This window comes from Sorghum bicolor, chromosome 3 (assembly GCF_000003195.3).
Source record: "Sorghum bicolor cultivar BTx623 chromosome 3, Sorghum_bicolor_NCBIv3, whole genome shotgun sequence".
Taxonomy (NCBI): Eukaryota; Viridiplantae; Streptophyta; class Magnoliopsida; order Poales; family Poaceae; genus Sorghum; species Sorghum bicolor.
Genome location: NC_012872.2, coordinates 5,216,319 through 5,229,926, shown reverse-complemented (window position 1 = coordinate 5,229,926; position 13,608 = coordinate 5,216,319). Strand labels below are relative to the sequence as shown.

Here is a 13,608-nt window from a genome sequence, read left to right as displayed (position 1 = left end):
AGAAAACTCAATTTTGTTGGACTTAAAAGATGAGTAGATCTACACATTGAATGTATAATATAGTATGTTTTAGTATAATTTTTTGATGCAGCTTTAGATCTATTCTTTTCTGTAATTAATTAGACTAATTATAAATACAGTTACTATGGTCCAATTATGATAAAATTTATATGGTGGGCTAATTATTCTATACTTGAGTTATAGTAAAAGGTACATACTTATTGGATCATGTATTACTTAGTTATAGACTTATTTACGTTTATGCTTGTTGAATTTTAATAAATCTATAGTTATACATGATCTACTCATCTAAAACCTAAAGCCCCGGCCCGTCCCAGGTTTTCATAGGTTAGTACAATGATGATCCTACTGGGCCACTATTGGGAAATCCATTCGAACGGATAGGCAAGGACAAAATTCTGATTTCTACATATTGGCTGCCTAAGCAATTTCAGCCTTGTTTAGTTCAAAAAAAAGAAAAGTTTCTAGTTATTATAGCACATTTATAACTATAATAATTAGTGTTTAATTATAGACTAATTAGATTTAAAATATTGATCCTGTAAAATATATACAGAATATATAATTAGTTATTTTTTAAATATATTTAATACTTATATATGTTTAAACATTTGATGTGTTGGGACGAAAAGTTTTTAAGATGGAAAGACCCTTATCATCGGATGCAATACAGAAACAGACCAAAACTGCAGCTAGATTCAACCATGGGCCTTGTTTAGTTATTCGTCTCGCAAATTACAGGTAAACTGTGTAATAAGTTGTTTCTTTTAGTTGTTTCTTTTATCTATATTTAGTGCTTCATATATGTGCCGCAAGACTCGATATAATGGGGATTCTGAAAAAATTTGCAATTTTTTTTAGAACTAAGCAAGGTCATATACATTAGCAGAACAATGTTTCAGGCCTTGTTTAGTTCCAAAAAATTTTTAGGAAATCGATATTGTAGCACTTTCGTTTGTATTTGACAAATATTGTCCAATGACTAACTAGTCTCAAAAGATTCGTCTCGTCAAATTCGACCAAACTGTGCAATTAGTTTTTTATTTTCGCTTATATTTAATACTTTATGTATACGTCTAAAGATTCGATATGACGAAAAATCTGAAAATTTTTGCAAACTTTTTTGGGAACTAAACAAGGCCTCAAACGTATGCACCGCTGGGCGCTGGCTCATGGCAACAGAAATGACTTCTTCTCTTTCTTTCTTTTTTCATGTTTGCAGAACTGACAACTAATATGGAGCAATTAGCAAAGCAAGCACATTATAACACACACTACAATCTCTGCAACAAGTTCCATAGTAACTATGGTTCACATCCGCGCGCGCGACTACACTGCACCTATTGCAGCGATGTCGCCGAATGTCATCAAAGGAAGAAAATTCTGGCATGTCATCAACTGCAGTGAAACTAGCAGGAACACAGATGCTTATCACGGTGAGGTTAGGCTGCAGAAACTTGAAAGAGAGTAAGGCCCTGTTTGGTTAGGGGCTGATTTTTTTTTCACCCATCAAGTCATCATATCAAATGTTTGGACACATGTATGAAGTAGTAATATAGACTATTTACGAAACTAAAACATAACTAGAGAATAATTTGGGAGACGGATCTTTTGAGCCTAATTAGTCTATTATTGAACACTGATTGTCAAATAAAACAAAAATAATACCTGATAAATTTTAACACTCCCAACCAAACACCCCCTAAAATTAGCAAACATGTAATCTACCGGCATAAAGCATGATCGTGTAAGAGCTTTATGCCTACCCAAAGCGCTCTGTGCCATACCATCTAACATAACAGATCAGGACAATAGAGGATCCATGATAACCTGATAAGTAGTTCTCATTCGGCTCCATAGTAGGATCATGGATGTCGGGGGTGACAAAGCCATAGAGCTAACTTTGCACGTTGTGATTGTTCATCTCCCAAAAGGGGTTGGTTGGCAATGGTGTTGTGGTGCCATTGATGTGCTTGAACAGTCAAACATTAGCACACATGGACATAAGAAAAGTGAACCATTTGGCAACATTGTGATTTATTAGATTATAGAGTGATGGACACAAGTGGTTTGGTGAACAAGGTGAATCTCGCTGGCCATGGAAATGCTATTGAGCTAAGATGTAGCACTGGATGTAGAGGATGAGGAAGACATCCTGCCAAGACTGAGGAATCACGCACGCGCAAAGGGTATCGAAGGGGTGTCATATCATAGGGATGGATTGGGCCATCTATAGTAGCGTGCGTGGGAGCAGTGGCGGAGGCAAGGAGGGTTGGCAAGGGCCATGCCCCCTCTAACATATCACGAGAATTTTTTTTACAAGTATAAATTTAGTATTTTTGTTTATACTAAGGGATAGAATATAATAAAGTTCTTGTTATATACACCTATTAATATTCCCTAGATAATAAAGGCATGCAAAATACAACTAGATAACACTATGAAGCACCTTAGCAAGACTGAGACATAAATCTTGAGGTTTACGAAATCACCCCGACACTTTTTTGTTAAGTTGTCATCTACCATTGGAAAAAAAGTCTTTGATCCTAGAATATATATAATAAAATATGAGTATCCACGTCAAGTTGATGAATTGAGCTATATGGTCATCACGAGGAACCTAACCAATTTTGTTTACATATTTGATCTTTTTGGTAGGCTCCCTTATGTATAACTTCTGGCTCCGCCATTGTGTGGGAGCATGGATGCACATAGATGAGCACAATAATTGGTGGATTTCTACTCTTGGATCTAAAAATAGATGAAAGTGGAGGTGGATCGCATAGGAGAATGGGGTTTGTGCGAGTGGATGTCATGACCATGGGAACTATATATGGTGTGGAAGGAGCACACATGAGCAAAGGAAAGATAACGACACTAGAGTTAGGGTAGTGTGAGGAGTCAGAGAGAGGCCTAGGCTCGTGTTATCATGTAGAAAATAGGAAAAAAAACCTTGCACCCCTAAGATTGGGCGATCTTTCATTATATATAACCAAGTTACGACTTGTGTCATAAGAAGAATACAATACAAGTCATACTCAAACTCTATCTCTAACACGCGCATAAGAGAAAAATTCACCAATGATCCTTCAACTCGTTTTGCATCTCATTAGGTCCCATTCATATATAAGAGCACATGTTAGAAAGTAGTTAAAAATTAATTTATTATAAGTTTCATTTGAGCCCATAAATAAAACACATAAGTAGCACAATGTTTGCCTTCCTTAAGCATATGGCAGGGCTCAACCAACATCAGACCAAATGAAACACATGCATATATCTCATTTACTCTTGGGATGAATGGCCTCTAATCATAATCTTGAATTGTGTCTAAATGTTCAGCAAAGACAATATTGGGGGGCACATTTGTTAGACAAAAGTTTGGTACATATACAAGCCTCTATTGAACAACCTTTGCACTATATAAAGGCGGGCATATTGGCAACTAAAATTGTCATAAACAACAAAGTAAAAAGACTAAAGCTATGATAAGTATGGACAATGGTATGGAGTATCTCCAGACATAGCAATGTATGATGGAAGCTAGTCACACTCATTAAACATGGAGATTCCACCTTCAGAGACAATACCATTACCGTTGAAAACATACCATGCATCCAAAGTGGAAAAGTTCATGCTCTGGATAGCATTTCAAATAATTGTTAGAATGAAAAAAAACTATCAGTACGAACTAGAACAGACTCAAGAATTTAAAGTAACACATTTTTTACCTTAAATCCAAATGTCATCGCTAGAATCCCTCTTCCAATATGGCCGAGGATTTATCGATTTGATCACTTTTCAAGCATAGTAATGGATGGAACATAACCCTTATCATCAAACATCAATCAGTAGTCTAGAAACCCCATTGGATGGCAAGCTAGGTTATTACCTGGAACAACATCAGATTCTCCATATTAATTAGGTAGAGAGACATCAAGGTGAGCATAATTCATATTTAAAATGAGGGCCAAAATGTGCATACCCCTAATTGAAGAAAATATGTTCTGAAGAGGAATTTGTACAATGAAGCTGACTCTTCTTGAACAATGGGAAGGTGACCTTCATCCTCCTTGAGATGACATGGTTGATTAGGTGAAGTAGTTGGACATATTATTGGAGATGGAACATTATCCTCAACAATGTGGATTGTAAAGGTAAGGATGAGCTCGCTGAGATTCCCCATGTCAAGATAATTGCAATTGCGAATCCAACACCAAATCCCAATCCAACAAAAAGGAATAGTATAATGTCTATTGATACCTTCTTGGACTGATGTTGAACCATATCTGGTGTCATGTTGTTACAGGCTTTGGACACTTGAAACCCACATAGGCCAATGTTTCCTAAAAATGAGAGATCGGAGAATGTCAAGAAGTGTGAAGACTCAGGTATTCTTCCCTGCAGCTGGTTGTAGGATAGATTCAACATTGAAAGAAAATCTAATGATGCCAACTCCCATGGGATCTCTCCAGAAAGTTCATTTGAAGATAGGTCTAGTGACTCAAGTTGATGTAGCATGCCAAGCTGAGATGGTATCGGTCCAATGAGGGAATTACATGACATATTCAGCCCACCAAGTAGAAGAAGGTCCACAACTGACTCAGGAATAGGGCCATAGAATGCATTATTAGAAACATCAATGATGACAATGGTCCTCAAAATTTTAGAAAAACTAATATCAGATCCTTTATATGTGATGGCAGTGGTGAACTGGTATGTTTGGCCAAGTAGATCATATTGATTTTCCATGACCAATGTCTCATTGACATCTTTAGTCATCATGGATCCCATTGATTTAAACCATTTGTTCCGCAATAATCCAGAGAAATTATTTGAAGCCAAGTCAATAATTCGAAGTTTTCCAAACTCACAATTATTTCGATCTTCTAAAATAGATGTCCCCACATCTCCAATGAACATGTTGGACTTTAGAACAAGGACTTGAAGTTTAGGAAGCATACTCATCCAACATGGAAATGTATCATTAATAAGATTCTTCCCGATATCAAAAACCTCCAAGTCTTTGCAAGCAGCTAGAGATCTAGGTAATTGTCCTTCAATCTGATTATCACTAAAGTCTAATGCCTCAAATGCACAATCTTGCTTTGGGCTATTTGGTAATCTTCCTTGAAGTTGATTTCCTTTCAAATTTAATACATTCAAGCGACTCATATCCTCCATTAAACAAGAAGGGATGGAGCCAATCAAATAATTATTGGAGAGATCAAGGAGCATAAGGCTTGTTGCTTCACAGATTGATCGTGGAATTTCTCCAGACAACTTGTTTCTAGGAGCCATGAGTAGGGAAATACTACTTGAGTAAGAACCAAAATTGAATGGCATGGATGAAAATTGGTTGTTTGAGCAATCAAATAGTTGGTTCTGCGGTCCTGGTATAGGTATGGGCCCTTCAAATAGGTTATAACTGATATCGATAACAAACATATTAGCAGAAATGGTAGGGCCATATCCAATACCACTGCTAAATTGGTTGTGCGATATGTTCATCAAGATGAGTGAGTTGATCCAATTATCCCATGCCCACTGAGGTACAGGGCCATGGATGTGATTGTTTGAAAGGTCAAGAACTTCAACGTAATGCATGTGCTTCAAGGAATTAGGGAGCTTGGACATGTTACAGGATGCTAGACATAGAGTATCAAAGTTTTGGATGGATGCCCATGAAGAATTGTATTCTCCATCTACTATAGAAAGTTTGTTGTTTGAAAGATTCAATCTGAATAGGTTGGGCATTTTGAAGAATGAGCTGAGTTGGATGGTACCAATGAAACTATTGGAATGAAAATTTATGATGCCTAATTGAGTAAGATTAAATATATGTGGTGGAACTTGACCTGAAAAATTACATGCATACAATTTCAATGTAATTAGGTTCTTGAGGTTACCTATGAAGGAAGGTACTTGACCAGATAACCCACAGTTTGAGAACTGTAAAGTTTCCAAATAAGTCAAATTTGCAACCCAAGATGGTATTTCTCCTACTATACCAGCTCCAGAAACTTGTAATGATGTTAATGATTTGAGCTCGCCAATTGAAGTGGGAAGTTGCTCTTGGTGAAAGTCAGTTGCTGCAATACCTAATTTCTTCAAGGATATGAGATTACTTATTGAACTCGGAACGGGACCAGAGAAGTTAGTGTTGCTAAAAAGCAATTCCTTAATAATACTATGTGATGAGAAATTAGGAAGCAAACCACATATCTTGGAATTATAACTAACATCAATAGATGTTAAGTTTTTGTTCTGGAAGATCCTCATCGGGAACCGTCCTTCGAGGCGATTATAAGCAAGCTTAAGAAAAGTGAGGGAAGGTAGGTCAGCAAAGGACTCTGGAATTTGGCCATACACTTTGTTATAGTTTAGGTTGATCTTGGTCAGTGAGCGAATGCTGGACAATGATTCACAAATTGGAGCATCGATGTGGGTATTTGGTAGGCTGAGAACCTGAAGTTGTGGAGTGGAATTGGCAAAGGCACTGCACCATGCTGCCCCGTTGTCAAATAAGTCGACATTGCCTAGATAAAGCTCCTTGAGGTTGCTAAGGTTAGCGACGAATGCTCCAATGTCTGGCTCTACGACAGGCCACCTTCCTTCGCCGAGTGGCAGGAAATAGTCGTTGTCACCTTCGATAAGATAAATCCAATTGGTGAAGTCCAGGGTTACCAGTTTGCTGAGCTGTCGTATCCCGTGCGGTATCTTGCCTATAAAGTCGGTGTAGGAGAGGTTGAGGTAGGTGAGCTCGGTGAACCGCTCGAACCCGACGGCCGGGAGCTCTGACTCATTGAAGCTGTTGAAGGAGAGATCCAAGTACCTCAGGGAGGTGAGGTCGAAAAGCGCCGGATGGAGGCCGGCACTCTGCAGCCAGCATTCGGCGAGGTCGAGGGTGGTGACGCGGCCATCGGCAGCGGTGCAGGAGACGCCCTCCCAGAGGCAGCAGTCCGTGCCAGCCCGCCACGACGCAAGGGTGCATGCGGAGTCGGTGGTGGTGGAGAAGGAACGCCGCAGCCGGAGCAGCGTCGCGGACTGGTCCGGCCGGCATGGAACAGCTGCTGCTGCTGGTGGTGGCACGGTAGTTTGGTTGGTGTAGGTGGCGAGGGAGTGCGAGAGCTGTTGGATCCCAAGGAACAAGTGAACGAGCAAGTGCAGGTACAGCAGGAGCTGCTGGCGGTGGCTGGTAATGGAGACCATCATGCTGACTGACTGCTGAGAACTTGGGACTCCTTCGTCTAGCTAGCTCGTTGCCCACGCTCTGGGTCTCTCTGGCCTCGTATATATATCGAGCGACACGCACACGGCACACGCAAGTCACCTACACGGCCACACACTTGTCTGGTGACGTTTACAGAAACAACAGAAAAATAATACGTGGACAGCTACGCGTTCACGAATATAAACTGCCTTTGCACGCAAGTAACAACTAGCGGCAATTTCAGGGCATGTTCGTGCCGCCTGAGCCCTGACTCGTGACCAAGTCCTGATGCCTGATGCCGTGATGCAGCCGGCCGGTGCCTGATGCCGTGATGCAGCCGGCCGGTCTCGATCACTCGCGGTTGGCACTCTATGGTCTTGTTTGCAAGTTTTTTCATCACATCAAATCTTTAAACGTATACATAGAGCATTAAATATAGAGAAGAAAAACTAATTACACAATTTAATTATAACTTATGACAAGAATCTTCTAAACTTAGTTAGTTCTTAATTGGACAATAATTACTAAGTTAATATTTTTTTTTCACGAATCGTCGTCCAGAAGTCAAGTCGTCAACTTCCTCTGCACGTCACGGCATCGGCCGGGAGATGGACCAGATGTTCGATGTCGAATCCTTCCAACTCTCATGCATGCATCATGGATCCTGTCACGACACATGTACAAACTGACCAATGCCAATTTGGATATGTTTTGTGTGACGGTGATGGATAGGGTTGCTTGTCATGTAGTGTAGACTGCATTCATGTTGACATAGTAAACTAATGAACGTTGCAAAATCAATAGAACAAGAATTACATGTGTGAACTGGAGGAACAGAAAGTAAGTTTTGTATTAGGGAAGGTGCCACCAGCACATTGTTTATAATATAAAAAAGTGCAACTTTTTTTTACCGAACATAAAAAAGTGCAACTAGGGATAGGAACGATGGAATGACCACAAACAACAATTGGAATAAAAGAGTTGTTCACAATGGTAATACTAGAGTAAGAAAGAAGGCGAGACCGCGAGAGAGCAGAGTACCGTCGAGGCCCACAGCATAGATTGAAATCGCTAGCTTAGGTGGGCATAAAATATATAAAAAAAGGGAAGGTAAGCAGGCTCAATGGGCATGTCCTCGAATATGCAATATGCAGAGACACAATATTTATTGGGAGGGGGGCGAGACTAGCCACTACTACATTCATACCTAGCACCAACATCCCTATCATCGCCAATTCGTAAGAATATTCAGGTTGATAACTATCACCGTCGCTTCGCCTTACCAATGGGTGGTAATATCATGGCCAATATTATATTTGTTTTTATATTTCTGATCAGATTTAGATTCAAATACAAATAATATCAATTATGTCGGATAAGATACCATTAGATGTCGACATCATAAATATACGATTTAAGTATTCAGATACGGATGTTGAATATTCGGACTCGGATACAAACAGATCTGAACCCCTCTAAACAAATTCGGTCTCGAATACGGTCGGAAAACATCTGTACCGTTTTCATCCCTAGTGTAGAGAGAGGGACAGAGGATAAGAAGTGCGGCAACAGTGGAATCGAAGATAATCTAGGCCTTGTTTAGTTGATTTTCTATCACATCGAATCTTTGAACGCATCTATGAAGTAATAAATATAGATAAAAATAACTAATTGCATAGTTTGTCTGTAATTTACGAAATGAATCTTTTGAACTTAGTTAGCCCATGGTTGGACAATAATGACTAAATACAACGAAAGTGTTACAGTAGCCAGATCTAAAATTTTTCATAAACTAGATAGACCTAGTGTGTAGAAATGAAGAGAAGTTAGGCTTATAGGTTATAGTTGGGCTAGGTCCGCACGTCAAGTTAGAGTAATTTCTACACACTAGGGAGAGCTCTACTAAACAGTTTTTTCTAGAGAGAAGTGATTCTCTATTGATTTTATAAAGTAATTCTTTGAAATAAACTAAGGTCTTGTTTACTTCCATCCAAAATCCAAATTTTTTTCAAGATTATCATCACATCGAATCTTTAGACGCATGCATGGAGTATTAAATATAAACGAAAATAAAAACTAATTGCACAGTTTGGTCAAAATTTACGAGATGAATCTTTTGAGCCTAGTTAGTCCATGATTTGATAATAATTAGCACAAACAAACGAAAGTGCTACAGTGTCGCGAAAAAATTTCAGGAAGGAACTAAACAAGGCCTAAGAGGCCGAGAGCTGGAAAAAAAGTAGCTTCTTCTGTAAAGTGATTCTCCATAATGATTTGGAAATTTTATATTCACGAACCAAAGAGAATCAGTCATAAAATCACTTTTCTTGGAGAATCAGCTTCCATAGATAATTGTATAAGATGGAGCTCTAACCTATAGGCCCATGACCTGACGATCAAGATGGCAATGAGTACGTATCTGATAGGTAATGGTTACCCGTACCCGCACACAGGTAGAAAAATGCTCACATACACATACCCGTGGGTAGGGATGAAAACGGTATGGATATTTTCTGACTATATTCAAGACCGAATTCATTTAGAGAGGTTCAGTTCTATCCGTATCCGAGTCGGAATATTTAACATCTGATACTGTATCCGTATCTGAATACTTAAATCGTATATTTATGATGTCGACATCCAATCGTAACTTATCTGACATAATTGACATTATCCGTATTCGAATATGACTAGAAATATGAAAACAAAAATCATATGAGTGATATCTGTTATATCTGATTCGTTTTCATCTCTACCCGCGGGTAAATTCTACCACACGGGTAACCCGCATTCGATAGTATACCCGAGAATTACATATAAACATCAGATATTCACATGCAAAAATAAATCATTCTAAGCCTTCAACAAGTTACAAACTAATATTCATATAATAACATCAAATTCATGGATTATATAGGCTAAAATGACAAGGGTAGCTAGTCATTTTGGCGGGTATTTTTTACCCGCAGGTAGGCAGATATGGGTAGGATACACCCACACCCGTACCTGCCATATCCGATGGGTATAGAATTTTGCCCAATAATGTACCCACGGGTAAAAAAATCATCTCATACCCGTCTCTTTATCGGGAAAAATCCATCGAGTACTTGGGTTTCGGGTACCCGTTGCCATCTTGACCTGACGACCCTATAGTTGATAGCTCTGGGCATAACTAATCGAAGATCGAGCCAAACTAATCGAGACCAAAGTGACTGAGACTAAAGTTTTTGGTCACTAATTCAATCCCAAGTTCATACTACCCAAACTTTTTACGGTTAGTTCGGTTATATGTTTGGGGTAACTATCTAACCAAACGTTTGTGTTTTGTTGATATAATGTGTAATTTAGACAAATATTTATTATGATGGGTTTATATCAATCATCACTCTTTATTATTTTTTTAACCTATATGTTGTATTGTTAGTTTCCCTTAAAAAAATATTGCTAATTTTTGCTACAAATCATGCTATTTAGTAGCTATATTTTGTTTCGTATATGGTTAGTTTGGCTATTACTGTGATCGAACTGAACTAACAGAACTAAACTTGCTTAATTCTAAGTTCTAAAACTGACTGATTGATCTCTTTAGACACTGAACTTTCAAAATAACCAAAGAATAAATTGATTTGGTTCGGTTAGACCGAATGCTCAGACCTAGTAGTTGATCGGCATGTCCGGACGGAGCTTCTTAGTTCAGACAAAAGTGGGCCATGGCCTCTCTATCAAACATATTGTTGATAAATACTCTCTTCATCTAAAATTACAAGACGTTTTACTTTTTTAACCTAAAATCTGACACACGTCTTATTCAAAAAATTTGTACAAACATTGTTATAAATCAATTTTGTAGAACTTTTTATTAATAAATCAAGCTATGATAAAAAAAAGTAATATTTTGTATAAATTTTTAAATAAGTAGTCAAATTTAATGTTAAAAAAAATCAAACATCTTATAATTTAAGATGAATTGAGCAGTACTGTTGATTTTTGTTTACTACATCATAGTATGTACATAGATCCCCCCCTCCTGATTTTCTAGTCAAGTTCTGCCTCTGCATGTCGGCATGAGCTCGACGGGCGTCAGGCCGGGCTGTGCCTGGGTCCGGCCGAAACATCACGGCATCGGCCGTGCAGACAATCGTGGGTGACCATCAATACATTATTGTGCGCCTCTCTTTATTTGCATGGTTACTCGCTTCATTTAACTTGACATGGCTTCGTTCGCTTATTTTATAAGCCATTTAATCTCATAAATCTTTATAATTTTTTCCTATAATTTTAATCAAATTTGAGATATTTTAACTCTCTAAAATTTTTAAAATACCTTATAATTTAGGATGAAGGGAGTATTATTTTTTTAAACAACCCACCCATTTTTTTATTTTTGCTTGTAACCCTTTTTGTTGTTTCGACGTGTCTAGAGCAAATAAAATCACGCTGTTGTGTCATATGTATTGGTGTGAACAACGATTTTCACATGAAAATGTTAGGTTGATCTCAGGCCCAGCCCAACGGCTGGGGCCTTTTCCCTCTGGATCGCGCCCTGATCGGGGGCGCCCAACCGATCCATGGTTGGTGGGCCCCTGACGCGCTGCGCTATATAAACAGGAGTGGGGGCCGCAGGCACGATACCCTAAGTTCGCCGTGCTCATCACCCACTCGACAAACCCTAGGCCATCCGATCGGCTTGCGCAGTGGCGTCGGGAAGCACCACTGCGCCTCTCTCCTACCCCGCCGTCGTCGGTCAGTGCCGGTGGAGGCCCGAAGGACGACGGGATCTACTCCGCCACCGCGTCAGCACTCTCAACATGGACGCCACCGGATCCGCTCTCGCCGGGAACGCTGATGGTCGAAACCCTAACCTATCTGTTTCTCTGTTTCTAGTAGTAGATTAATCATATGCATGTGCCACTGTTTACTGCTATATGTTATTTGTACCCCGACTCGATTCACTGCTAGTAGATCCTGTTTTTATCAATGGTATCAGCCGATCTAGTAGTAGATCGGGTTCGGGGATTACCCAGCAAGTAGAAGGAGGGGATTACCCAGCCGATTTTTTCTTTTCTCCCAAACCCTAACCCTAGCGCAAGATCCCAACGAGAAAGATCCAGAAAGGTTTACCCAACCCTAAAAGCACAGAGCAAGAGCCGGGGGATCTTCCACTTACCTGTGGCGTGGTCATCCCCGCACCGCCGCCGGGTCACCGGCGTCTGGGAACAAACAAAGAAACCCGGCCGGGGACACCACGCCAACGCGCGGCTCTCCGTGACCGGCCAAGCAAGGCACCGCGCACGAAGCCGCTCGACGGCGACGCGCTCCGCACAGGGCGAGCGCGCACACCGGCGAGGGGGCTCGGGGCGGCGCCGTCTTTCCTCCGGCCGCCGAGTGAACGCCGGCTGCTGCGGCGGCTCTGCTGCTACTCAGCGCGGCGCGGGCTGGAGAGGAAGACGCGAGCGAGAAGAAGCAGAGAAGGGGTTGCGGGCGACGGCGGCGGCTCCCTACCGTCCAGTGCGCAGAGAGAGAGGGCGCCGGCGCAGAATGGGCTAGGGTTTTGGGTGTGGTGAGCTGGCTGGGGTTTTTGATCACCCGATATCCAAGCACAGCCGTCGGATCTCATCCAATGGCTGAGATTGGCCAGAAACGATGTTGGGCCGCTTTCGGCCCAGGCGGGGGCGAGCTTTCCCGGCCCAGGCCCAGGTTGCGGCCTGGGCGCGGGGGAGGAGCGAGCGGGTGGGCCATTTCCCCTACTGGGCCGCCAGCCGAAGCAAACAAAAAAAAAAAAAACGGCTGGGCCTGGGCGCTGCGCGCTGCTGGGCCAGCGCCTGAGCTGCTTGCCGCGGGCCGCAAGTGGCCATGGGCCAAATGGTTGGCCGCGGCCCGTCTAAGCATGTAACTCCTTTTTACATTCTATTATATTTTCAGAAGCATTTAAATATTTATTTAGCTCAGTTTTAAATTCTATTTAATTTGCACCAACGTGTATATTAATTAGAAAGCACAGTCAGCTAGCTATGCTTCTGAAAATAGCAAGTAAATTAATGTTTTTCCGCTGCGCAAGTTATTTTTTCGTTCTCATATTAAATTGAACCAACGAGATATTTAATTGAGACACGAGTTTTAAAGCCTAGAATCTTTTGTGATGTTGTTATTTTTTGACCAACGTTAATAATAGCAATATTGCAAATTCCAAGTTCTAATTTTATGCATATATTCTATTCTGCCCAACGGTGATTAGAATTTATGTAGAGAGTTAATTTTTGTATATCTTGATTTTGACCAACGTTAAATTAAGATATGCAATTATTTTTCCTAGATTTAATGTTAATGTTCTCACTATTTTCTCATATTTAATTTCAGACCAAGCACTCAATGCG

General features: G+C 40.4%; 1 protein-coding gene across 4 annotated transcripts; it reads right to left on the bottom strand.

Moving 5' to 3' along the window:
* On the bottom strand, window positions 3,226–7,290 carry LOC8056580 (receptor-like protein 12). 4 transcript variants are annotated; one of them, XM_021456783.1, is made up of 5 exons: window positions 5,931–7,290; window positions 4,285–4,367; window positions 4,007–4,193; window positions 3,753–3,913; window positions 3,226–3,660 (listed from the first exon to the last, which is right to left on the bottom strand). In XM_021456783.1, the coding sequence occupies exons 1-3, from the start codon at window positions 7,234–7,236 to the stop codon at window positions 4,158–4,160; spliced, it is 1,425 nt and encodes a 474-aa protein (XP_021312458.1). In that variant the 5' UTR covers window positions 7,237–7,290; the 3' UTR covers window positions 3,226–3,660; window positions 3,753–3,913; window positions 4,007–4,157. The 4 variants fall into 4 exon arrangements, with proteins under 4 accessions (XP_021312458.1, XP_021312456.1, XP_021312457.1 ...); XM_021456781.1 differs by having other exon boundaries at window positions 4,285–7,290; XM_021456782.1 differs by having other exon boundaries at window positions 4,007–4,367.